Below are 27620 nucleotides of genomic sequence, written 5' to 3' on the forward strand. Positions count from 1 at the left end.
GCCCACACGGAACGGGAGGCGCCCCTCAGTCGGACGAGGGGTCTCCACCAAGGAGAGCCCCGGCGCCCCGGGAGGCGCGTGGGGAACACGGAAGGCTCCCACCCCAGGAACAAGACAAAGGCGCTGGTTCCCATCGCTTCTGCTTAAAAATTACACGGGAGGCCCTCGCCGGTGTGGCTCAGTGGATAGAGCGTCGGCCCACGGACGGAAGGGTCCCAGGTTCGATTCCGGTCAAAGGGCACACGCCCGGGGTTGGGGGCTCGATCCCCAGTAGGGGGCGTGCAGGAGGCAGCCCATCCGTGATCGCCTCTCAGCATTGATGTTTCGCGCTCTCTCTCTCTCTCCTCTCCCTCTCCCTTACTCTCTGAAATCAATAAAATAAAATAAAATAAAATAAAAAAACAATAACAAGCATGATTCCGAGCAGTAACATTTCCCAGGGAAACCGCCTTGCCCATTTCATGCACGCAAACAGAATTTTCTAGAATTAACCAGACACCTAAAAGATGCCTGGCGGAGGCTTTATTCAAATGAGTCCTTCTAAACGCGAACATTAATTAACGGGATATATTCAGAAGCAAAATAGGAGTATGGGAAAAAAAATTGGCATCTCATTCTTCCCACCAGCAAAAATAAAAAAAAAATAGCGGTGGGGAAGACTGAAAAGAGGACATCTTTATTTAGGCGAACGTGCAAAATTACCGCCTTGGAGGAGGAAATAACTCTATTCTGTCGGCAGCTGGGAGGCACATGCTCACTCCCCTCGGGGCCTCTCTCTGTCTTAAACCAGCCACAACGTACATCCCGATCTGAATGCATTTTTTTTAAAGATAAGGACCCAATTATGTATAAGAGTTAAACACGCACTTAAGTTATCTGCCAGAATGCGATTTACACCCGCACCACACTCCGGAGATAAGGCCGCGGCTCTGCTCCGCGGAGCGTGGGGGACAGCTCACTGCTGCTGCTGGCACACGCACGGCGATCGCTTTCCCTTTGACACAAACACGGCGTCCCCGTGGCGTGGCGGTGCGTTCCTCCTGCAAACTGGAAACCCTGTCACGAGCTCTGCACGGCAGTGAGGTAGACGGCCCGTCCCCCAACGGACAGGCTTCCGCCGGGTCAAGGTCTTCCCCTCTAGTTTTTGCCTTAAATGTGAACAGCTTGGAGATGTGGAAGATGAACATAGGATGCCATGGCAGACTTGCTAATTACTGCATGGACAAGGCTTTATTTTTTATTATTTTAAAAGTGTTATCGATTGAGAGAGAGAGGAGGGAGAGAGAGAGAGAGAAACATCCATGTGAGAGAGAAACATCGGTTGGTCGCTCCCCCACACGGACCCTGACGGGGGGATCGAACCCGCAACCTGGGTATAAGCCCTGACCAGGAATCGAACCCGCGACCTTCGGGTGCACGAGATGACGATCCAGGCAGCGGAGCCACACCAGCCAGGGCTTCGGTGGCCGTGCTTTGTTTTTTACCACTTTATTTTTCTGCCTCTGCCAACACAGCGTGACGGCCTTAAACACGGGAGCTGGCCGCGGTCCAGCCTTGCCTCGGAGCCTCGGAGCCCACCCTCCGATCCTCAGCCGGGCCGAGCCCCAAAGGTCTGAGCCTCGCCCGGAAGAGCCAAGCATAACCCTAAGAGCTAAAGCAGGTCCCAAATGCATGACCCTCATTCCTAAGAGCCGGGCCTAGCCCTGAAAGGTGTAGCCGAGCCCGGATAGCCCAGCCAAGAACTAAGAGCCGGATCAAGTCCCAAAGGCTGACATTCATTCCGAGAGCCAGCCCAGACCCTGAGAGCCAGCCCAGACCCTGAGAGCCAGCCTAGCTCAGAAGAGCCAGCCCAGACCCTGAGAGCCAGCCCAGACCCTGAGAGCCAGCCCAGACCCTGAGAGCCAGCCTAGCTCAGAAGAGCCAGCCCAGACCCTCAGAGGTGAACCTAGTCCCTAAGGGTCAAACTGAGTCCCGAAGCGACAATCCTTTTTTATTTGTTTTTTAAATATATTTTTATTGATTTCAGAAGAGAGAAGGAGAGAAAGAAACATCAATGATGAGAGAGAATCATCGATCTGCTGCCTCCTGCACGCCTCCAACTGGGATCGAGCCCGCAGTCCGGGCATGTGCCTGATGGGGAATCAAACCGTGACCTCCGGGCTCACAGGTCACCGCTCAACCACTGAGCCACACCGGCCGGGCTCACTGGACAATACTTTAAACCCAAATTACTGAAATGACACATTTCCTGTAAGTGTCCATTATCATCTGCTAAACGTTGTTTAAATAAATGAATTACGATTTATAATCTATTTATCGCCTCATTTGCTGTCTGCTCCCAAGGAATTTAGGCATCTTTTCACTCTGTTTAGCTGCCTGGACTTGAACGGAATAAATTATACAAAACAAATTTAGATAAAACATTAACAATAACTGGGCAATGAATGTCACTCATTTCCACAGCGACTGGCAATAAACAGAAAAGCAAAGAATGATTACCCTACGGGGAGATTATGGTTCAAAATGCAAATCATATCGTTTGTGACTGGACATGCCCAGGTTGAACTGGGAGTAGCAAATATGGGGGGAAAAAAACCACTTTAATTTTTACTACTTTTTAAAAACAACACATATTTTATTGATGTTTTTGAGAGGTAGGGAGAGAGAGAAATATCAGTGATGAGAGAGAATCACTGATTGGCTGCCTCCTGCATGGCCCCTAAACCCAGGCATGTGCCCTGACCGGGAATCGAACTGCGACCTCCTGGTTCATTGGGTGATGCCCAACCCCTGAGCCACGCCGGGTGGGCTGTTGGTCATTTTTTTAAATCACTTTGAGGAGTTCACTCCATGGTCTCCTAGATTCCATCTTCTCAGCTGAGAAGTTAGCTCTGGCTCTCGATCCAACGGCTGCCCTTTTGAAGAAAATGAGTGTTTTTGCTCTGGGGTTGTTAAGATGTTTTTCTGTTTAGTCTGATTTTTCAGCTGATTACCTTGATGTGTTTCAAGTCCTTTTTTTTTTTTTTAATCACTTTCTTATTCATCCCGACTGGAGTTCAGATGGGTTTTTTGAATTTTTGATTGGAGGTCTCTCATCAGTTTAAAATTTTCCTTAGCTCTTAGGTCTTCAAATTTTAGCTGTCTCATTTTCTTCCTCTTCCGTTCCGGCTCCAATTATACACGTGTTGGGCTCCCCCGCCCCGCACGGCGCAGTCTCCACCTCTGCTTGGGTTATTATCCCCTCGCTGCCCTTCAGCTTTGCAGTATTTCATTTTGGTTGTTTTATTCCGACCTACCTTCTAGTTTACGACGATCTCTTTAGAGCGCTTAAATGTCCGTTACGGAGCATTCTCTTTTTCTTTTAGAATTTGCTTTCTCTTTCTGGTCTCCAGCCCACTGCTGAATCTCTATCGCTTATATTTTAATGATTCGAACATGACAGGGGGAGCTCTCTGGCTGTCTGCTGGAGAAGTGCGTTCCCTAAACCCCTTGTGGAATCTATTTTCTGCTTTCCTCTTGTTTGCCATTTCTTGTATTTTCCCCCTTCTACGCCTGCTCATCTTTCATTGACTCCAAGTCCTTGAGTATGAAAACCTGTAAACATCTTTGGCGTCCCGATAGGAGTACGTGCATAGGAATTGACAGTGGATTCTGCAAACAGCTGGGGGCACAGCCATTCCAGATTTTTAAATAATATATATATTTTACTGATTTTGAGAGAGAGAGAAACATCAATGATGAGAATCACTGATCAGCTGCCTCCTGCCTGCCCCCTACTAGGGATCGAGCCAGCAACCCTGGCATGTACCCTAACCGGGAATCGAACTGTGACCTCCTGGTTCATTGGGCGACGCTCAACCACAGAGCCACATCGGCGGGGCTGCTGGTTGTTTTTTTAAAGTATTTTGAGGAGTTTACTCCCTGATCTCCTGAATTCTAACAGCGGGCTAGAAACAAGAAAGAGGAAGTGAATTCTAAAAGAAAGCAAGCCCTAGCCAGTTTGGCTCAGTGGATAGTGCGTCAGCCTGCGGACTGAAGGGTACTGGGTTCGATTCCAGTCAGGGGTACACGCCCGGGCTGTGGGCTCGACCCCCAGTAGGAGGGCGTGCAGGAGGCAGCCAGTCAATGATTCTCTCTCATCACTGATGTTTCTATCTCTCTCCCCCTCCCCCTTCCTCTCTGAAATGAATACAAATACGTTTTAAAAGAATGCTCCCTAGCTGACATCTAAGAGCTCGAAAGAGAACATCATAATCGAGAAGGTGGGTCAGATGAGACAACCCCTGGGGATGAGCTCAGGGTTGGCAGGATCTGCTGCTGGGCTGCAGGGTCTGGGAGGGACGGACGGTGGGACGCTCATCCTTGCTCCTGGGATGCGTTTCTGTTCCGGTGCCCAGGGGAGAGAGCGCCCCGGGTTCCAGTCGTCGCCTTTGCTCCTTAGCCCTCGGAAGAAGGCCCGCCCCGAAGGGCCATCTCCCTGGGACCGTCCCTTTCCCTGAACGTGGCTCCTTACGTCACCGACGTCTCGTGCGCTCCCTGAACGATTCGGGCCATTAGCTGAGGTTTGTCTGGAGAGAAAGGGACCTGCGTGGCACGGTCCATCATCACCGCGTTCAGAAACCCCATCGCGCCCACATTTTCCCCCTTTGGTTAGAGGGTGAAGTAAGAGGTTGGAAGGGGAATTCGTTTGAATGTCAATACTTCAATGTGGCACGACAGTTGATGCCTGGAATTCCACCACTGCCTGTTTTTCTTCTTTCTGAAGCCTGGCCCTTGATCTGCACCATTATTAAAAAAAAAAAAAAATGCCAGTGGAATACGGGATTACTAGCTATTTAAAAAAAATCCCTGACAGCGTGAACATTCCTCCTCCTCAGGCTTCGGCCTTCTGGCCGATGATTGTCACGAAGGCGGACACAGATACGGTGGTAGTTTTTTTTCAAGGGAATGAGTACAATCTGTTTAAAAGACAGGACTCTCTTCTTCACTTAAAAACATATTCAAGCTCGGCTGGTGTGGCTCAGTGGATAGAGCGTCGGCCTGCAGATTGAAGGGTCCCGGGTTCGATTCTGGTCAAGGGCATGCACCTTGGTTGTGGGCACATCCCCAGTGGGGGTGGTGCAGGAGGCAGCTGATCGATGTTTCTCTCTCATCGATGTTTCTAACTCTCTATCCCTCTCTCTTCCTCTCTGTAAAAAATCAACAAAATATATTTAAGAAAACATATTCAAGCCCGGCCGGTGTGGCTCGGGGGTTCAGCATCGACCATGAACCAGGAGGTCACGGTTTGATTCCCAGTCAGGGCACATGCCCAGGTTGCAGACTCGATCCCCAATGGGGGCGTGCTCGCACTGGGTCTTAATAAAACGAGAGAGAGAGAGAGAGAGAGAGAGAGAGAGGAAAATCAGCCCCTATCTAATATTCTGGTATTATTTTGGCAATTGCTTTTTTCCTAAAATAAGAATCGAGCCCAATAACAATGACACATCTCCTATAAAATGCACCCAGATAGAAGTCTGAAGCTGAGTTAATATTTGAATATAATTTTGTGCAATACTGTAGGTCGTTATTGGCTTAATAAAACATAACTAAGGCAATTAAAGCTGAACAGTGTGGGCTTAAAACCCATTGGGGCTCACACTGCAGGGCGGTGTGCGGAGACTCTCCTCGCTGTGCGTGTGTCTGAAGAGCCAGAATATTCTTTTGCTCTTTCCCGATCCAAACGACTTCCCGTTATTACACTTCACTCTCCCCACCACATGTTTTCATTCTAGTCTTTTAAGATAGCAACGTCATACTTTGATATATGTATCAGGATTTGCTTTTTCTAAACAAACCATAAAATATTTATATTTGTGAAATGACTCCCGGCCGGTATGGCTCAGTGGTTGAGTGTCGACCTATGAACCAGGAGGTTGGATTCCCGGTCAGGGCACAGGCCCGGGTTGCAGGCTCAATCCCCAGTAGGAGATGTGCAGGAGGCAGCCGACCCATGATTCTCTGTCATCATTGATGTCTGTCTGTCTCTCTCTCTGTCTCTCTCTCTCCCTCCCTCTCTGTGAAATCAATACAAACATATTTAAGAACATATTTGTGAGAGAACACATTCATGGTAATTGGTTTTATGGAACTGAGATTTGCAAAACAGATAATTTCCCTCGGGGTCTTTGCTTTTCCTCAAAAAGACACCGGCTGGCCGGAGAGCAAGAAAGGGGAGTGGAAGCCACAGACTCACGGCGCCCTGATGGCCTGCCTGGGCACCCACAGGCAGCCAGCCTGGGACCTCAGGCAGCGTGAACTGTCCATGGTGCTGGCACGCGATTTTTGTTGCTAGCTAGCTACCACCAGCATCCTTACCACGGACTACAAGGAAGGATATAACAGTAGCCAAAGCGTAAGATTCCTCTTTCCTGAAAGGAATTTACCTTCATCTTCTTCCATCGGCTAAAAGAGATCGATGTTTAACTCACCGCCAGGGAGTTGCAGACCTATTTTTTAAAAATATGTTTTTTATTGATTTTTTTTTTTTTTAGAGGGAGTGGAAGGGAGAGAGAGAAACACCAATGATGAGAGAGAATCACGGATCAGCTGCTTCCTGCTGGCGCCACGCGGGGGGTCCTGCCCACAACCCCGGGCGCGTGCCCCGACCCGGAAACCGAACAGTGACCTCCTGGTGACGCTCAACCACGGAGCCACACCGGCAGAGCTGTTTTATCACATCTTGAATCACGGGGAACAGATCCCCAATGTTTGTTTCCTCGGTTTCAAAGGCAAGTTTATAATATTACAATGCCCCGGAGCTGGTATATAATTGCACTGTTTATCCTGGCTTTTGTTTTGTACTGACTCGGATGATTTGCAAACATAAATAACTAAATAAAACACATCTCTTCTCATTAAGTTTTAATTACAGGCCACTGTGGGAAAATAGTAAAATCTGGTTACAACTGAACATACCACACCCCCCAAAAATAAAAGTTAAAAACAAGGCCCGGAGGGCGGTCTAACGGTGACAACAAATACTTTTATTTCTGATGATGCAGCATTTTAAACCAGGCAGCTCTTGCCCGGCCGGCAAGGCTCAGTGGTTGAGTGTCGACCTAGGAACCAGGAGGTCACAGGTTCGATTTCCACGCAGGGCACATGCCCCGGTTGCGGGCTCGATCCCTAGAAGGGAGCGTGCAGGAGGCAGCTGATCCATGATTCTCTCTCATCACTGATGTTTCTATCTCTCTCCCTCTCCCTTCTGCTCTGAAACCAATAAAAATATGTAAAATTCAAAATAAAAAAAGAGAAAGAAAAACAAAGCCCTCCTCTGGGGATTGCACACTGTGAGGTGGAAGGAATACTTTTCTTATGCAGTACTTTTTTTTTTTTTTTTTTTTTAGCGAATCCTTACCCGAGGATATTTTTTCCCTTGCTTTTTTTTTTTTTTTTTCAATTTTTTTGATTGATTTTTTTAGAGAGACAGACAGACATCTATTTGTTGTTCTACCCACTTACTCATTCCTCGGTTGATTCTTGCACGGGCCTTGACCAGGGATCGAACCCACAACCTTGGGGTATCGGGGACGATAACTCTAACCACCTGAGCTACCAGGCCAGGGCTCCATTGCTTTTTAGAGAGAGTGTAAGGGATGGAGGGTGGGGGGAGAGAGAGAGAATAGCATTGATGTGACACATCGATGGGTTGCCTCCAGCACACGCCCCCAACAAGGGCCGGGGATCGAACCTGCAACCCAGGTAACGTGCCGTTGGTCGGAATCGAACCCACAACCCTTTGATGCGCGGGGGCGACGCTAACCACTGATCGACACTGGCCAGGGCTCGGATTCTTTAAATGGCCGCCCGTGTGCGGCTTATCACAGGCTGTTTTCCCGTCTGGACCGCAGGGGACCCCGCAGGGATCACGGGGTAAGGAGCTCCCGGCAGACCTGCCGCTCCGACAGGCCCCGCGAGGACGCCCCTCTTCCGGTGGCCCCACGACTGGCTGTGGCTTGGCTGCCACCCCCCCTCTCTCGGCACGCCCGCTCCCATTCCCACGGACCTTGATTTCCGGGGAACAGCATTTCCTAGAGTGGGGAGAACGCCCCCTGCAGCAGAGTGGCTCCCAGAAAGGGTTCAGAAAGAGTCTAAAACCTCCCTCCACAATCCACCTCGAATCCAGGGTGCTGGCGGGCACAACTTCTCCCGGGAAACAGCGTTTCTGCGAATAACTGGAAAATGACGGTGATTTTCATACTTGGGTGCTCGGCAGGCATTTTCTTGGAAATGAGTGGGATCTGTCGCTCCCAGGAGGTAACTGACAGTGTGTATTTGTGGCCGAGACTAAAATTTGATATCCCAAGTGGAAATTAAAATTTTAGGAAACGCGTGTCACCCTCGGGAGCTCAATCATCTCCCACTTCTCGGCATACCGTTCTCGTGGGGGCGGTGAAAACATTAACCAACACTGCCTCAGTGAAACCGGGAGACATGGGGGTGATCGGCCCAAGTCTGGGAACCAGTATTTCCCAAGGACCCAACGCATCATACGAAATCATACAAAACCATGCCTGGGTGGCCCCAGCTGGTGTGGCTCAGTGGACAGAGCGTCAGCCTGGAGACTGAAGGGTCCCCGGTTCGATCCCTGGTCAAGGGCACATGCCTGGGTTGCAGGCTCGACCCCCAGTAGGGGGCATACAGGAGGCAGCCGATCCATGATTCTCTCTCATCACTGATGTTTCTCTCTCCCTCCCCCTCTCTCTTCCTCCCTGAAATCAATAAAAAGTAATTAAAATAAAATGTAAGAATTAGAAGGACACGTCCTCCTGTTAAAAAAAAAAAGAATACACCTTTTACCCAGGCGTGGTTTTTGTTTGTTTTTTTAATATATATTTTTTTTATTGATTTCAGAGAGAGAGAGAGAGGAGAGAGAGAGAGAGAAGCATCAATGAGGAGAGAGAATCATGGACCGGCTGCCTTCTGCACACTCCACACTGGAGATGGAGCCTGAAACCCAGGGAATGTGCGTGACGGGAATCACACCGTGGCCTCCGGGTCCACAGGTCCATGCTCACGCCGGCCGGGCTGACCGCTGTGTTTCAGAGGAATGGAGAACTGAACGGGATCGCCCAGGGGGAGGTGGGGTTTATGTCCGAGTGTCTCACCACGAGAATGAGCATCACAAACAGAATTGCTAGGAGGCCAGCTCTAATGGCTCCCTACAACCCCCCCCACCCCCCCGCCTCCCGAGCAAAGAACATTTTGTTTTCCAATTAATTGTTCCCAGAAGTCAAGCCTGAACTATTATGTATTGTATCACCGTAAAACTCCGTGTCTAGTATACTTCCTTTTAAAAAAAGATATTTTTATTGATTTCAGAGAGGAAGGGAGAGGAGAGAGAGAGATAGAAACATCAATGATGAGAGAGAACCACGGATTGGCTGCCTCCCGCACGCCCACACTGGGGATCAAGCCCGCAACCCGGGGATGTGCCCTGACCGGGGTTCCTAGGTCGACGCTCAGCCACGGAGCCACGCCGGCCGGATTTGTCTTTTTATCGTTGAGAAGGACCCTTCTTCGTGGTCGTGGTCGGGACACAGCCCCCGGGCAGGGTTCCCAGCCAGGTCTCTCCCAGCGCAGACCTGAGAGGCGGGGCCAGAGGAGGAGGCAGCCGGCCACAGACCCAGCGAGACAGACACGGCGCTGTCCACGCTGGACCCCCCGGGCGCACGAGGGGGGCTTCGGGGCCCAGCACCACGGAGGGAGCCGGCTGCCCTCCGGTGATTACCGGCTCTGCTCTTTCCCGCTCCGAGGCTAATGATATATAATTAAAACTATATATTTGGCCTTCGTCCCTTTCCTGGCGCAGAGCTCTTAAAACCCTGGGCTGTGACCAGGGCCGGCCGGAAAGCCTTTGTTACGCGAAGAAGGCCGCCCTGGGAGAGCGAGCGGGATGGGGGCTGGTTGCCAAGGGAACCAGGCGGGGGAGGGGAGGGTCGGGGCTGGAGTTCCATCCCCGTGACCTCTGGAGAGGAGATGGGGGCTGGAGGTTGAGCCGGGCACCAAAGGCCAACCATTTCTTTTTAAATTATTATGTTTTGGCCAGAAAACCTTTTCTTTTCAATTTTTTAAAATGTATTTTTTTTGTTGTTGATTTCAGAGAGGAAGGGAGGGGGAGAGGGAGAGAGAGAAACATCAAAGATGAGAGGGAATCACGGATCGGCTGCCTCCTGCACGCCCCACACTGGGGATCGAGCCCACAACCCGGGCACGTGCCCGGACCGGGAACCAAACCCGGGACCCTTCGGTCCGCAGGCCGACGCTCCAAGCACGGAGCCGAGCCAGCCAGGTCCGAAGGCCAGTGGTTCAGCCGACCGTGCCGGCCTCAGACAGCCTCCTCGGAGCACCCAGAGGGCCGGGTTCTCGGACAGCCTCCAGATCGGGGACGCGCACAGGTGCCGGGCCGGGGCGGCCGGGGAGCACGGACGTTGTGTGTGATTCCAAATAATATGCAAAACAGCCCATTCGCATAAGGGTGTTGGTGAAACAACAGCAGAACGCCCCCCCCCCCCCCCCCCCGCCCCATGTGCAAACCCGTCACTGCTGCGAGGAAAGGCTGAGTTGCACACGCTGTATCGACGCGCCTGTTTTGAGACGGGGGCTCCTACGGTGAAAACGCCCCGGTGGCCAAAACCAGACTGTCATCTGTTCTGTCTGGTTGCTCGGCGACGCTCTAACGCGTCCCGTGACCGTCGCCAGACGCTCAGACAGGGAGGCATTCCTTCGCGGGGCACGGGGCACGGGGGGTACTCACAGCTGGAGAAGATCAGCGGGCAGGAGTGCTCGTCCATGGGGAAGTGGTGCAGCTGCAGCTGGCACTCGGCATTGATGGTGAGCCTGCGGGGAGCCAAGGTCACTGTCAAGGTCAGCCAGCCAGAACCCAGCAGAGTCACAGTGTGTGTGTGGTGGGGGAACAGGGCGGGGCACCATCCATTCTGTGGCATCATGGGGTTGTTTTGGTGTCGTGTCGTTTTGTATTGCTTTTTAAAAATATATATTTAAAAAATATTTAAAAAAATAAAAAATAAATAAAAAATAAAAAACATATATTTTTTTATTGATTTCAGAGAGGAAGGGAGGGAGAGAGAGAGAGAGAGACATCAATGATGAGAGAGAACCATGGATCGGCTGCCTCTTGCATGCCCCCTACTGGGGATCGAGCCCGAAACCCGGGCCTGTGCCCTTGACAGGAATCGAACCCGGGACCCTTCAGTCTGCAGGCTGACACTCTATCCACTGAGCCAAGCTGGAGAGGGCGGTGTAGTGTCATTTTGTATTGCTTTTTTAAAAAGTATGTTTTTATTGCCCGGACCATGTGGCCCAGTGGTTGAGCGTCCACCTATGAACCAGGAGGTCATGGTTCAATTCCCGGTCAGGGCACACGCCTGGGTTGTGGGCTCGATCCCCAGTAGGGGGCGTGCAGGAGGCAGCCGATGGATGGTGCTCTCTCGTCACGGACGTCTCCCTCTCTCCCTGCCTCTCTCTGAAATCAATAAAGACCCATCGAACCAGAGAAATGACATAAAGAGCCCTGGCTCCGTGGTGAGAGGGTCGGTCAGAGGGACACCAGTCTGATTCCCGGCCACAGGCATGGGGCTTCGGATCAAGGTTCCGCAGCCCCGGTGCAGGAGGCAACTGACCGATGTGTCTCTCTCACATCGATGTTTCTCTCTCTCTCCCTTCTCCCTTCCCCTTCCACTCCCTCTAGAAAACAATGGGAATATATCTTCGGAAGAAATATCCTCGGTGAGCATTGATCAAAGAGAGAGGGGGAGAGAGTGAGAGAGAGGAAGGGAGAGAGAGAGAGACCATGCAGCCAAAGCGAGAGGGGGAATCTGGGAGAGCAGGGTGAGGCCGGGGGTTCAGGGCGGGCAGGGCTCCGAAGGTCCCGTTCCCTCCTCACGCTCGGGGGGCGGGGGCGGGGGGGGGGGGGCAGGAAGGCTGGCTTAGGTGCAGGCACGGCTGTGGCATGTGGCAGCGTGCACCGATCAGGCTGCTCTGAAGCCCGGCTTCTCTCCCCCACAACCAGGTCTCTGGGAGGCCGTCCCTGCCCCCGGAGCACGCGTGACGGGGCGGCCGTGTTTGCAGGAGGGACGCATCGGGGAACACCCTCTCGGCTGTCTCACCTGCCCCCCCCCCCCCCGCCCCCTTGTGATCTCGAGTTTGTTAATTGGCTCTAATTACATGTGTTAATTAGCACATCTTCCTGTTCCCGGCTAAGTGGACCCGCGGGTTAAATAGATTATCGCTCATTTCCACGGCCCACTTCCAGCAGAAATGGAATCTGATGAGGAACACCCTTCGCTCATGGCCGACCACCTGTGCCTTTCTTTTCTTTTACTTTTTGTTAAAGGTGACATTTATTTATTTTTAAAAAATATATTCTTAGATTTCAGATAGGAAGGGAGAGCAGAGAGAGAGAGAGAGAGAGAGAGAGAGAGAGAGAGAATATCATGGATGGGCTGCCTCCTGCACACCCCTCACTGGGGATGTGCCCGAAACCAAGGTACACGCCCTTGACTGGAATCGAACCCAGGACCCTTCAGTCCACAGGCCGACGCTCTATCCACTGAGCCAAACCGGTCAGGGCAGTATTTTTTTAAATATATTTTTATTGATTTCAGAGAGGAAGGGAGAGGAGGAGAGAGAGAGAGAGAAGAGAGAGAGAATCATGGACCGGCCGCCTCCTGCACACCCCACACTGGGGATCGAGCCCACAACCCCGGGCCTGTGCCCTGACCGGGCATCGAACCCTGACCTCCTGGTTCCTAGGTCGACGCTCAGCCGCTGAGCCACGCTGTGTGCCTTTATTTTCACACCCGGGCATCCGGGCGGGCGGACTTCCCAGGCATCGCGCCCTCGGCGTGGACAATGGACGGAGAGACCCCACGGAGCGGAGAAAGGGGGTTCCCGTCCCTACCCGGCCCCCCCCCCCCGCCGCCCCCCGCCGGCCCGGCGTCTGGCTCGCCTGAGCGTGTAGAGGATCTTGCCGTCGCTCCAGATGCGCAGCAGCTGGTTGGGCGTGGTGATCCAGTGGGCCTCGGCCGTCTTCGAGTTGCGGAAGATGGTGTCGGGGATCCAGATGAGCCCCACCATGTTGCTGTTGAGGGTCAGGATCTTCATCGTGCTGTTGAAGCGCAGGCGGCTGTCCGTCCAGGTCTGAGCGAAAAATATGTCGATCTGGTATTCCTGGAACAGAGCAAGGGGCGGGCGGTGGTCCTGTTAGCGGGTTTCCTCTTTTTTTAAAAAAAAAAAAACATAATATTTTTTAAATTGATTTCAGAGAGGAAGGGAGAGGGAGAGAGAGAGAAACATCCGTGATGGGAGAGAATCACTGATCGGCTGCCTCCTGCACGCCCCCTACTGGGGATCGAACCCGCAACCGGGGCAGGTGCCCTGATGGGTAATATAACCGTGACCTCCTGGTTCGTAGGTCGACGCTCAACCACTGAGCCACACCAGCTGGGCTACAGAATCATTTTTTATGGGGTCATTTTCTTTCTTTTTTTTTTGTTAATCCTCACCCAAGGATGTTTTTTAAAAATATATTTTATTGATTTTTTACAGAGAGGAAGGGAGAGAGATAGAGAGTTAGGAACATCGATGAGAGAGAAACATCGATCAGCTGCCTCCTACACACTCCCTACTGGGGATGTGCCTGCAACCAAGGTACATGCCCTTGACCGGAATCGAACCTGGGACCCTTCAGTCCGCAGGCCGACGCTCTATCCACTGAGCCACACCGGTCAGGGCAAGGATATATTTTTTTAATTTCTTCTTTACCGATTATTACATATGTGTCCTTATCGCCCCATTGCTCCCCACCCCCACTCCCAGGGTATTTTTCCGTTGATTTCTCAAAGAGAGTGGAAGAGAGAGGGAGAGACGGAGAGAAACATCGATTGGCTGCCTCCTGCATGAGCCCCAACCAAACTGGCTAGGGCAACAGCCATCTTTCAGGGGGTCATTTTCTTGACCTCTCTCCTTTCGGCAACCTACCCAGTACTTTTTTTTTATTTTAATTTTTGGAGTTCTCTTTGATGGACCTGTAGCCGGAAATGTGGGGCTCTGTCACACACGTTCCTGTCCGCGGCCCGGGGAGGGGGGCCCGGGAGAGGGGAATGCGGGCTTCAGCTCCAGGAACACGGCGCCAGCACAGGAAGGAGGTGCCCCGGCCGGGGGTCTCCGTGGTCAGAGCACCGGCCTTCGCACCAAAGGGTCGCGGGTTCGATTCCCGGCCAAGGGCACGTACCTGGGCCGCAAAAGTTCCACCCCCAGTCGGGAGTGCTGGCGGGAGGCAACCAGCTGATGGGTCTCTCACACATCGATGCTCCTCTCTCTCCCTCTCTCTCCCCCCCTTCTCCCTCCCTTCCACTCTCTCTAAAAAAAATCAATGGAAAAAACAGCCTCGGGCGAGGAGGAACAACAAAAACTAAAAAAGGGAAAGGAAGTCGCCCCTCCCCGCCCCCCGAATTTTGGTTCTCCGGATTCCAGAAGCTCCTCCAGCATCACTGAAATGGGAGGTCTTGTGGGCCCGGATGGGAAAGAACGGGAGACGCGGGGAAAGACGCGGGAAGCAGCCAGGAAGGAGGGCTCGTTTTAGCACGCGCCTTGTCTGCGAAACGGCTCTGAAACGGCGCCGACTTGCAGAGTTCACGCTGCATTCCTGATGATCGGCACATACGGCGGCTGTGCTGGCGCTCGCCCACGCCCACGCCGTGACATCTCCCCGCACGCCTCCTCCACCGCGGACGCTGGGAGCTGCACCCCCCGGCGTTTGCAGGTTTTACAGGCCCCCCTGGACCTCCGGTGCCTCCTCTCCGGCCTGCAGGGCGGGCTCGGCGTCCTCGCAGGAGCTCAGCCCGCCCAGCCGCCTCGGAAATCAGCCCCTCGTCCGGCTCCGTCGCGTTATGTCGTGGCGCCGTGCGCCGCGCACACACACAAGGGCGTGCACGTGCGGTTCTCCTGTGCTATCTTTCCCGGCCGTGTGGTCCGTGGGTTCCCTGGAGCATGCAGCACCACGGACAGGGCTTTCCTGTCCGTTTAAACGACCGAGGCACTCCAGGTGCTTAAAGACACAGTCCCCGGGACAGGGTGGCGGCTCCCCAAACGGCCGCGTGAGGGAGGGCACACGTCATTGCACACGAGCGTGAACAGCCCGGCTCTCCCATCTTCCCCTCCACGCGCCTTCCGCCCTTCTCCCTCCAGCGGAACACGCCCATGGCCACATCGCCACACCTGTGTGCATCCCGCCTGGTTCCGGCCACGCCCCCCCGAGCGTCTCTAACATCCTCATGCCTCCCCCCCTCCCCACAGAACTCTTACTATTCACAAAGGGAACTCCTGTTCACGGGGAGGAAGCCGACAAGGCCATGAACTTGGTCTACACAAGCTTCCCAAGAACATGGCTTCAGGGAGAAAAATAAAAGAACGAAAGGACAGTGGACGTGCTGCGGAAGAAATCACTAAGGAATTATTCAAAAATATCCTATCTAATAAAGAGGGAATATGCAAATTGACCATCACACCATCACAAAGATGGCAGCGCCCATAGCCACAAGATGGCGGCACGTAGTCCCCTCAGCTCCGCCCGAGTCCCCCAGTCCTTTCAGCCCCGCCGGGGGGAGGGAGGGCTGGCAGGTGCGTGGTGCGGCCGGACCCACCCTCAGCCCCCCAGACCCGCAGGGCCGGCCCGAAGCGCAGGCAAGCCTCGGATACCGGCTGCCCAGGGCCGCCCGAGGCTCAGGTAACCAGGGCCGGCCGAGGCTTGTGCTGCCGGCAGTGGCAGCAGCAGAGGTGTGATGGGGGCGTTGCCTTCCCCTGATCGCCGGTCGCCTCCGGCCCCTGAGGGCTCCCGGACTGTAAGAGGGGGCAGGCCGGGCTGAGGGACGCCCCCTCCAGTGCGTGAATGTTCATGTACCGGGCCTCTAGTCATAATAATAATAATGTGAAGTGATAAAACAGCAAATGAAGTTTCAAAACATGTCACAGAGAACTGAAATGCATAAATATGTCGCCCTATGTATGTGTAGACCGTCTGGGCCCCTCGAACCCTAAGAAATGCAAAACGTGCACGGTGAATAGCGCCTTCGCGAGTTGCCCCCCTTAAACATCAAACTGCCCCCTGTGGGGCGTGCCCACGCCGGGAACCCCTGAGGCAACCCCGCGCAGATCTCCCTGCACGCGTCCGGAACCTCCTCCTACCGCTGCGCAGCCGTGTCCCCCACCTGAGCGGGAGGCACCCCACGGCTCCCCAGGGAACCTGCCCCGTGCTCTCCTTCGCTTGGGACCCCAGAGGGGCTTCGTGCCGGGTGATGCCATCAGCCTGGAAGGGGTGCCAGGTTGAGAACTGAAGTTTTGTTTGAAAAAACGGAGACATTTTTTCCCATGAGCAACTTGGTGGAGAGCCTAATTGCTGGCGATGGGAGGCGTTCGAGAACCGAGTTTGGACTGTGTTTCTGTGCCGTACGCTTCCAGCCCTTAGTTCAGGGGGAAGGTTTTCTGTATTTCCACTCCTTAAAGTTATGGACCGGCCCTCGCCGGTCTGGCTCGGTGGATAGAGCGTCGGCCTGCGGACTGAAGGGTCCCGGGTCCAATTCCAGTCAAGGGCACGTGCCCGGGTTGCGGGCTCGATCCCCAGTAGGGGGCGTGCGGGAGGCAGCCGATGGATGATCCTCTCTCATCATGGATGTTCCTGTCTCTCTCTCCCCCTCTCCCTTCCTCTCTGAAATCAATAAAAATATATTTAAATCAATAAAATAATGAACTGATATCAGTATTATAAGGGGGGGGGGCACGCGTCACCGGCCCCTGGCAGGAGATGGCCTCCCTGTTGCTATGGAAACAGTCCCGCTTTACCTTCCCTTTGTCCCTGGTCTGAAAGCACTTCTGTTTGCTGCTGTGACAGACGGAGTCTGCATCCTGGTCGCTATAGTAACAGCCCGCAGACCTGCTCTCCCGTCCCCGCTCCGCTCCCATCTCTGCCCACCAGGACACAGCCCCGATTTCCGGCGACAGACTCGATTATGATCCAGGAGATAATCAGGGCCGGGTCACTGCTCTCATCCCGGCGGGCACCGGCCTCCACCTGGGAGCTGCCAGCTACCTGGAGGCACCACGCACCTCCCCTCTCTCTCTCTCTCTCTCTCTCTCTCTCTCTCTCTCTCTCACACACACACACACACACACACACACACACACACACGCACGCACGTGGTCTAACCCTTAGGCCGATTCATTAGGCGTAACGGAGGACAACACAGAACGAGGCGTACAGGCCCGTCCCTCGGGGCCGGCTGTCCCAGGAGCGCGGAGGGAGGTCCGTGTGTGCGGCGGAATGAAGTGAGGCCACGCTTCCCCAGACGCACACGGGCGTGCTCCTCCGGTCACCTGGAAGGAACTCGCACGCTTGGGGACAACGTTCGGAATGTTCACCGAGGGACGAGGCACGGGTGCTCCGGGGACCGCTGTCCGTCCGCCAGGGCCTCCTGGAACGGGCCGCGTCCCGGGTTCCGCCGTGAGGCAAGCACATCGGCCGCCGGGTGGACGGGCCTCACGGAGATTCGACGACAAGGTGGGGGGGGCGGGGGAATGGCTGTAACGGCTGACGCTGAGCACCAAAGCCAAGGTCGAGCGAGCGCGTTTCCCGGGCACGGCGCCCGCACTCATTCGCACACGGCGCGCGGAGACCCGTCCTCCTCCGTCGTCACGTTACGATCACGCCCTCAGGGTATAAGTGATGCCCAAAGGTACACGGAGAGCCAGAAAGCCCCCGGGACCCACAGCCGTGCCTCTCGGGTCTGCTGCCGTAAGAACGGCTCCATTTTTTAACTTTAATCCGCCCTGACCGGTGTGGCTCAGTGGGTAGAGCGTCGGCCTGCGGACTCAAGGGTCCCAGGTTCGATTCCGGTCCAGGGCATGTACCTTGGTTTCGGGCACATCCCCAGTAGGGGAGTGTGCAGGAGGCAGCTGATCGATGTTTCTCTCTCATCGATGTTTCTGACTCTCTATCCTTCTCCCTTCCTCTCTGAAAATAATCAATAAAATATATTTTTAAAAAAAGAAAGAAAGAAAAATAAGGAGGTAACGAGGGCCAGGTTACCCTATTTCAACCTGCAGCTCACCAAACTGTAAAGGCAGCGTTCGCGTCTCGTTACTTATTTTCGTCATCATCGAACCCGTAAGGGCGGTTTCAGACTCACAGAACTCTGCACCCTCCACCCAGTGTTTGCGACGATTCCCAGCTTACTTCCACGGTCGGTACACCTGCTACCGCTAACGGACCTGTGTGGATACACCATTAGCCCACGTCCGTATTTCACTCATCGCCCCTTCGTTTTCACCTGACATCCTTTTACATGATTTACTTACTTATTTATTTATGGTTAATCCTCCCCAAGTATATTTTTTCCATTGATTTTTGCAGAGAGTGGAAGGGAAGGAGGGAGGGAGGGAGGGAGGGAGAGAAACATTGATGTGAGAGGGACACGCCGATCAGACGTCCCCTGCACACGCCCTGACTGGGGGCCCGGGATCGAACCTGCAGCCCAGCCACGTGCCCTCGACCAGGAGCTGAACCCGAGACCCTTTGGTGCAGAGGCGGGGGCTCTGACTACTGAGCCACACCAGCCAGGGCGGAGCTAACCTCTACCCGCTGCCCTCGCCGACGGCTGGCACTGTTGGCATCGCCTCTCGTACGGGATCCCACCCTGTCTCTGCCGAAGGGGCTCAAGCAGGGACAGGCAGGACGGCCCCTCGGCTGTCTGGGCGCAGGACCCGAGGATGGGTGGACGGCTGCTCGGACCACACTCGCCTCCCCGAGTCTCGGCCAGGGAGGTTTGTTAGGGCGCCTCTCCCCGACACGGGGCGGTGGGACTGGACAGGGCAGCCCCCTGCGCTAGCGGGCGAGGGTCCCAACCTCGACCCTTGTCTTCTCAGAGAAACGAACTCGCTAGTATGCGAGAGACCTTGACTGCGCTGCGAAAGCTGATTTATGAACGCGACTCAAGCTCGCACGTCCATAGAAAAGCCGAAGCAAGCACGCCTATACATCTAGCCGAGCCCGGGACGGCTGGCTTCTCTGCTACGGGAGCGAAAGTGACTCCCTCTTCCCCCTTCCCCCCGCCCCCTTCTGCATTCTCTCCTGGGGAGGCCTTTCCCTCTGGTGGCGAGCGCCCTTGGCTGGGGAGACAGTGCTTCGTTCCACGCAGGCCGGCTGCACACCACTCCCACCGTCTGGCCTTGTCCTGATTTTCCTGCCTCAGTTTCCCCCATCCCCCCGCCCCGGAGTCCCGTCACAGGTTACCGGAGTTCAATAGAAATCAGACTGACGGTGACTTGACGGCGCTGTTTCACGTCTGAAGAAACATCTGCCCTCCACGCGCCTTCCCCGTGGGGGGGGGGGGCACCCCTCACCAGTTCGAGGCCAGAACGAAGGACACGACGGGGGTTTGTCCGCCGGGACGCAGCACGATGGTTACCATCGAGCCGCGGGGTTCCCGCGTCCCCCGGGGGACCGAAAACCGTTCTCGCTTCCCGCAGGTAATTCTCACGTTTTAAAAACCTGCGTCGTGAGAGGCCCAACGCGACGTCCGTCCGAGGCGCCCGGCTTCCTCCTCTGCTGGGAGGAACCCTGGATTTTGCCTGAGAAACGCGTATGAACCGCGGGTGAGCAAGCGAGCGCCGTCCTCGCCCCTCGCCGTGCCCCAGCTGGGACTTCCATCCGTGGAGGAAGTGGGGAGGACCTTAGCTGCAGCAGGAAAAATAGTTTTTAATCTGTTTTGCAACGTCTAGATAATTAGATCGCTCTTTCCTCGACACCCCCGGGGAAGGCGTCGATGTAATGCAGACCGGCTCTGTCCGTCAAGCAACCCATAAAAGGGGCGCCCCGTCCCGCGGGCGAATTAATTAACGAGGAAATGACCGCAGAGCGCTTCAATCCCCGTTCGCGGCCCCCACAGCGGGAGGCCGGGGAAGGCTGCAGCGGCGCAGCCCTGACCAGCGGCTCCCTTTCTTCTCCGAGAGGCCGCGTGGCGTTTCCCCAACAACTTAAACAGGGAGCTGCCATTGGACCCAGGGGCCCCACTTCCAGGCACGTATCCTAAGGAGCCCCGAAACGCCAAGCGGAGAGAAGGGGTGCCCCCCCGTGTTCCTAGCCCCACACGTTACAGTAGCTCAGACCGGGCAGCGGCCCACGTGCCCATCAGCAGACGAGCGGATAAAACAGCCGTGGGCCGTCGCCCTGGCCGCTTGGCTCGGTGGATAGAGCGTCGGCCTGCGGACTGAGGGTCCCGGGTTCGATTCTGGTCAAGGGCATGGACCTCGGTTGTGGGCCTGATCCCCAGTGGGGGGCGTGCAGGAGGCAGCTGATCGATGTTTCTCTCTCACTGATGTTTCTGACTCTCTATCCCTCTCCCTTCCTCCCTGTGAAAGCACGAAAATACATACAGATGTTTCAAACGCTGTGCTGCGTTTACCCCACGGAATACTATGCAGCCGTAAAAAAGAGGGCGCGCTCTCTCTCTCTCTCTCTCCAACCTCCTCTCCCGGCCTCAGAGGGGGAACAGCACCGTCAGGGCTGGGCACCCCTCTTTCTACAAGTGACATCCGTCACTGGTCACCTCTAACTCCTAGGAGGCTGCTTGCACGGGGAGACTCCAGGCCCCCGAACTGTGCCCCCACATGGCAGCCCGGTGCTCTCCAAATGCCAGGGCGCCTTAGAAAATTAACCACTGGCTTTGCTTTTTTAAAACAATATATATTTTTTTTCATTGATTGCAGAGAGGAAGGGAGAGAGAGAGAGGAGAGAGAGAGAGAGAGAGAGAGAGAGGAAACATCCATGATGAGAGAGCATCGTGGACCGGCCGCCTCCCGCACGCCCCGCACTGGGGATCCAGCCCGCAACCCGGGCCTGTGCCCTTGACCGGGAATCGGACCGTGACCTCCTGGTTCACAGGTTGACGCTCCACCCCCGGGCCACGCCGGCCGGCAGAATGTGCTCTGGGGTCTGTCCGCGGCCTGAAGGCCAAGCAGAGAGCTGATGGGATCCGTGGCGTGATCGTCACGGATCACAGCTCCTCGGCCCGAGTTACTTCTCAGAAGCTCTTGTGAACACTTGGCACGGGGCCTCCAACGTCCCTGCAGGCGGATGGGGCCCGTTTCCCAGGCGGGGCCCACAGTGCCGAATTCTAGCCTGCACACGGGCTCAGCCCTCAGCCTCCAAGGGGTTTTCATAAATGAACTGGAGGCCCGATGCACGAAATCCGTGCAAGGGGCTCGGCCCTCGCGGCCCCGGCTTCGTGGTCGTCCGGATGGTCATTCTGCTGTTCGGTCTACTTAGCACCGTGGTCGGCAAACCGCGGCTCGCGAGCCACATGCGGCTCTTTGGCCCCTTGAGTGTGGCTCTTCCACAAAATACCACGGCCTGGGCGAGTCTATTCTGAAGAAGTGGCGTTAGAAGAAGTTTACGTTTAAAAAGTTTGGCTCTCAAAAGAAATTTCAATCGTTGTCCTGTTGATATTGGCTCTGTGGACTCATGAGTTTGCCGACCACTGACTGAGCATCTTAGCTCCTTATTATACAGGCTAATCAAGGGCAGAAAGAGTATCTCGGACGAGTTTCAAAACAGCGCACAGCACCTGAGAAAGTGAGGAATGTGCTTTTCTTTCTTAAACGTATTTTCACTGATTTCAGAGAGGAAGGAAGCGGGGAGAGAGCGGCAGAAGCATCCACGATGAGAGAGCGCCATGCCAGCGCCAGCCGCCCTCGGACTGAACGGGCCACAGCCCTGGGACCCGAGTGGGGGCCGTCGCGCCGCGCGGAGGGCACCGCGTGCCTCGGCGAGGAAGACGGGAACCAGCCTCGTCCGCGTCTGCCCCTGCCACCCGGACAGGCGGGTCGGGGCGCGGGCCGACCCCACACCGCACGGAGCCGGGAGCCTTTGTCCACCGCCCGGGAGGCGTGACCCACGCAGGGCCACACAGACACCCTGCCAGACGGGACACGGCGGCGGAGGCCCAACGCCACCCGCCGGGGCGGCTGGGAGTGAAACGTCCGTCAACGATGGCGTAGGGGTGACCCCAACTCCGCCCCACAGTCTGTGTGCCTGCGGGTGGGACTCCCTGTGGCCCCCCACCTCCCGACGTGGCTCCCCGAGAGGCCACCCTGAAAATAACATCGCTTTTTTACAAAAGATTCATTTTCTGGACACGTTGAACCCAAGAAATTAGCATCCACTGAGTCACTCTGCCTTCATTTTGTTTGTTTTTTTTAAAAAATATGTTTTCATTGATTTTAGAGAGAAAGGAAGGAAGAGGGGGAGAGAGAGAGAAACATCCATGATGAGAGAGAATCATGGGTCGGCTGCCTCCTGCACGCCCCCCACCGGGCATCGAGCCCACAACTGGGGCACGTGCTCTGACCGGGAATCGAACCCGTGACCTTTTAGTTCATAGGTCGACGCTCAACGACTGAGCCACGCTGGCCGGGCCTAACGTTTTGCTTTTTTTTTTTTTTTAATTTATCTTTATTGTTAAAAGTATTATGATGACCCCCTTATTTTCTCCATGGACCCCCTCCACCTCGCCCCATCCCCCCACCCGGGCCCTCACCACACTGTGTGGGTCCCTGGCTATTCATATGTACATAGAAGTCCCCGGTTAATATCCCTCTCCCTCTTCCTTCTGAGATCCGCCCGTCTGTCCCACGTCTGTCCCACACTCCCGTGTCCCTGGACCTATCCTTCCCAGTCCTCCTAGCTCCTGGAAGAGGGAGATAACATTTTTTTAAAATATCTTATCCACCAGCAACATGACAACATGATAGATTCTTATGAGAAGGAAACGAAGCCCGTGTGTCGTCCGTTTAAAACCCCGGCCGATGGCTTCCGGCGCCTTATCGGCAGGAAAATAACGTGGGGAGGAAAACTGTCATCCGTGGAGCAATCTCTCACGAAGCAGGAACCGGGGTGGAAGGAAACCGTGGGCCACCGAAGGCCCTTCTCCCGCAGGGGAATCACCGGTCATTCTTCCTTGAAAAGCAGACACGAACCAGGAGGCAGAAGTCCCGTTTCCTTGTGTTTGCTCCATGGAGCTTGACGTCACCCCGCGCCCGCGCCCACGCCCGGGTGAGCGGGGGGTGACTCTGTCGGTGTCCGCAAAGCGCTGGCTGCCCGTCAGCTGCCCGAACCAGCGGCGGCTCATCTGGGTCACGCGCCCACCCCGTGCATTAGACCGCTGACCCCGCGCCCGCCCGGCCCCCGCACAGCCACGCTGGGGGCACCCGGGGGCCGGCAGCCCCGTCTCTCGGGCTCCCGTGTACGTGCTGTCCACGTCACGCGTGGAAACATCACAGCCCGGCCGGCCGGCGTGGCTCCGCGGCCGAGGACGACGCGTGAACCGGGAGGTCCCTGTTCGGTTCCCAGCTGCGGGCTGGCTGCCCAGGGCGGGCGTGCAGGAGGCAGCCGGGTCACGGTCCCCTCGCATCATGGGTGTTCCTCTCTCTCTCCCTCTCCCTTCCTCTCTGAAATCTAAAATAAAAGGAGCAGGTTTGCTTTCACGGAGCCTTCAGCTCTGAGCTGCAGGACGTGTTTTTCGCTTGTTCCCTCTTCCCACCACGGAGCAGGTGTCCCCAATGCCGCTTTGTGCTCCCCGCCTTTGTGGCACTCGGCCTCCCTGGGGCCGATTTGCGTGTGAGGCCGGGCCCCTCTGAAGGCGGGCTCTGTGGGAGGCTGGGGGGAGGGACAATGGCCCCTTTCGCTCATTGTCCCCAGCAGCCAGGGGTGAACTAGAAATCCTGAAAGCAACCACGGAATTATTCTCAGCACAAAACGGGGCTGCACGGTGAGGGGCAGGACGGACGAGGGGGCCCCGGGCAGGATGGACGAGGGGACCCGGAGGGGGGGTGTGGGCGAGGGCTCGGTCCTGACCGCTTTCTCGGAACACTGCTCCCTCCTGGCGCGGAAGGCTGGAGGTTGGGGGAGCGGTGAGGGCCGCCCGGCAGTGCCCAGCCCTGGGTGTGGGGGCATGGCGTTTGCTGAGCGCCATTTCCCACCCGGTGGGGCAGAGCTCTGCCACGTGAAGGACCCAGGGCTTGGGGGAGAGCTGAGCTCACAGGCCCCCCGACAGGCACTGAAGCCGGCTCCAAGGGAGTCTCCTTCACAAAGACGGGAGGAGACCCCGAGAACCAGAGAGGGTGACCCCACACTCCTCACGGGGAGTGTGCAAGGACCAATGAGTTCAGAATGAAACGCCATAAAGTGCAGGAGAGAGAGGCTGGGAGAGAGAAGGAGAGAGGAAGGGGGAGGGGGAGAGAGAGAGAGAGAGAGGGAGAGAGAGAGAAGGAGAGAGGAAGGGGGAGGGGGAGAGAGAGAGAGGGAGAGGGAGAGAGAGAGAAGGAGAGAGGAAGGGGGAGGGGGAGAGAGAGAGAGGGAGAGGAAGGGGGAGAGAAGGAGAGAGGGAGGGGGAGAGAGAGAGAGAGAAACATCGATGTGAGAGAGACACATCGACGAGTTGCCTTGCCCACCCGCTACCAGGCCAGGGGTAGGTGCCCTTGTCCGGAACCCCACCTGCACCCTCTGGTGTGCGGGCTGACGCTCCAACCACTCAGAGACACTGGCCGGGGCTCACCGACATTCTCACAATGAGCTACCGATGGAAGATCAAGCCGTGGCCCTGGCCAGTGTGCTCAGTGGACAGAGCGTCGGCCTGCAGACTGAAGGGTCCTGGGTCCGATTCTGGTCCCGGCCACATATCTCGGCTGCAGGCTTGATCCGGGGTCCCTCACAGCGATGTGTGTGCCTCTCTCTGTCTCTCCCCCGCCCTTCCACTCTCTAAAGATCGATGGAAGAATATCCTCAGGTGAGAATCAGCAAAACAAACCAACCAACAGATGAGATCGAGTCTCAGAGCTTGTGGAGCCAGCAGTGCCGTTCAGAATCTCGGGGCTAGCTTCCCCCCCTGTGCCCCTCCCTCCCTCCCGGGCTCTCCCTCCCCCTCCCTCCCCTCCCCCTGCCTCCTAAAGCCACACCATCCGGTCCAGTGGCCTGGAACTGGTACCCAGAGGCGCAGCCGCAAACGGGCACTGGCGAGTGGTTATCGTCCCAGCGCCGCTGGCAGGCAGGGGATTCCCTGGGGAACAGCTACAGGGGGGTGGGGGGGGGGACCCTAGCTTCGTACAGCATCCCTCTACACCCACGACGAGGGCGGAGGGTCCCCCCAGAGCATTCCGCGACAGTCGGCAGTTAAAATGCCACGAGAACCAGCACGCCACGCCACGCCCGGCACGTCGACCTGGGAGCCCGCAGATGCCGGTCGACTTCCACTTATTTATTTAAATACATTTCTATTGACTTCGGCGGGGAAGAGAGCGGGAGAGAGAGAGAGACATCCACGATGAGAGAGAACCGTGGATCGGCCGCCTCCTGCACGCCCCACACTGGGGATCGAGCCAGCAACCCGGGCACCTGCCCCGACCGGGAATGGAACCGTGACCTCCTGGTTCCTAGGTCGACGCTCAGCCACGGAGCCGCGCCGGCCAGGCTGGGCTCTGTTTTTAGGGAAAGCGTTGGATGATCGGGGTCCGACGCCAAGCCCATTGCCAGGTGGTACACCCCAGGACCGGCATTCCCAGACGCGTGTCCTTCCCTTCCCTTCCCCCCGCCCCCCCCCCCCCCCCGCAGCCTCCCCAGCTCCCGGCTGCCCCCCTCCCGCCCTGAGGGACGGCCTGAGCCCGTCTGGAGCCGGAGCCACAAGCCCAATCTGGAGGAGGGAGACTCTGAAAGTGGCAATTACATCTTTTCCTTTTGAAAAACCGCCCGAGCGGAGCGACTTCGGGATCTATTTGGAGGACGAGTCAATAATGGGACGATAATTGGGACGTATTTACATCGGCTTTCCCGTTTTACACGCTCGTGGAGGAAGCGCTCCCCCGAGAAAAACCGGGTCCGACCGACGGCCTGCCCACGGCGTGGAGGTCACAGTCTCCGCAGGACCCCAGGGCCCGGTCTCAGGACCACGAGAGGCAGACACGGCCACTGCTGGGTGCGTACGTGGCCCGCTCACACAGGAGGGCACGACCGGCCTCTTCCCGTCTGCCTGCCGTCTCGCCGTTTGGTCTGTTCCTTCCGTCTGTCCTCTGCCCCTTCTTTGGGATCAACTCGGTTCTCTCCGTATTCCACCGTGTGCTGTTAAGCGAGACCTCTTTTCGTTACTTTAATGGGGGCCCTACGGGTTGCGACAGGCGTCGTTCAATTCACTGGTGCCTCCTATGCACTGGCATCTCGGGCCATTCGGGGTGCCAGCCACGCCCGTCCCCCCCGTGAGCACTGCCCTAGGGAGGAACCGGGAGGAGCCGGAGTTCTGTCAGCCGCGGGCACAGCTCTGGGATGTGACACGGGCTGTCCTGGGGGGGGATGGGGAGGAGGTAAATAGCAGATGATTTAATGACAGGGAGGCCCTCACGCAGCGGGAAGGATGGGGCGCGTGCTAATTTCTCGGGCTCATGAATAAGGAAATCTTGATTTCTGCCAACAAATGCTTAACATGCAAGGAGCTCCAGTCATTTAAAACATCCGGCCCGGCCGGCGTGGCTCAGGGGCTGAGCATTAACCGATGAAGCAGGAGGTCCTGGGTCCGATTCCGGTCAAGGTCACGCGCCCGGGTTGCGGGCTCGATCCCCAGTAGGGGGCGTGCAGGAGGCAGCCGGTCCATGATTCTCTCTCCTCATGGATGTCTCTCTCTCTCTCCTCCCTTCCTCTCTGAAATCAATAAAAAAGTATTAAAAAAAAAAAAAAAAACAAGCTCTGTGTGATTTTGTGAGACCTTCTGAAACGGCGGAGGGCGTGGGTCTGGCGGGAAGGTAGAGTCGGGTCGCCGTGTGCCGTCAGATGAACCCAGGAACCCACGTGCCCTGACGCCCACGCTCACGGGAGCAGGCAGCCCGCCGCGGGCAGCCGAGCTGTCGCAGGTCAAAGAGTCAGAGAACTCAGCGCGAACCTGCCTCAGGAAGCAAAGCGCCCTCGCCCCCGCGTTCATCAGAAGCCCGGGGGGGGGGGGGGGGGGGCGCTGCATGGCGGACGGCAGAAAGCAAATGGAGAGTCAGAAGAAGAGCCGCTCGCCTCCTGTCCACACGACGCCGTTTCCCTTCGGAGCCGGTTCCGAGGTGGGAGGTGTGGGGAGGGGGGCCGAGAGACAAGCCCTCCCCGCCGCCCGCTCCCCAGCCCGCGGGCCCGGCCCCGGGACGTCACCCCGGGACTCCGGAATGAGGGCACGGCGCCCCACAGCCGCGGTGGGCATGAATAATGAATGGTCGGCGGCGGAGGGCCTGGGCATCCATTCAGGACGCACACGCAGAAGTAACACATCCATTATTCACACCAAAAAAAAAAATAAAAAAATAAAAATCTCCATTTCTCCACAGGCACGTCAGAGAAAAGGCAGCATTTTCCACCAGAAAGCCGGGCTTCATGGTAAGGTGACAGCACGGCCGTGTTCGCTTTTTTGTTCTTGATATCCTTTGGGGGGAAGAAACCTCGACAAGTGGAATGAAACTAGAAATAAAAAAACAGAAGGAAAACTGCC

General features: G+C 56.0%; 1 protein-coding gene across 1 annotated transcript in view; it reads right to left on the reverse strand.

Moving 5' to 3' along the window:
- The window catches only part of GABRG3 (gamma-aminobutyric acid type A receptor subunit gamma3), a 52919-nt gene that overhangs the window by 8034 nt on the left and 17265 nt on the right, over positions 1–27620 (reverse strand). Inside the window, exons 4-5 of the mRNA XM_054713166.1 lie at positions 13013–13233; positions 10799–10881 (exon numbers count right to left, since the gene is read on the reverse strand). Of these exons, the coding sequence (XP_054569141.1) occupies positions 10799–10881; positions 13013–13233 (304 nt within the window). The remainder of the gene's footprint in view (positions 1–10798; positions 10882–13012; positions 13234–27620) is intronic.

This window comes from Eptesicus fuscus, chromosome 25, assembly GCF_027574615.1.
Source record: "Eptesicus fuscus isolate TK198812 chromosome 25, DD_ASM_mEF_20220401, whole genome shotgun sequence".
NCBI lineage: Eukaryota > Metazoa > Chordata > Mammalia > Chiroptera > Vespertilionidae > Eptesicus > Eptesicus fuscus.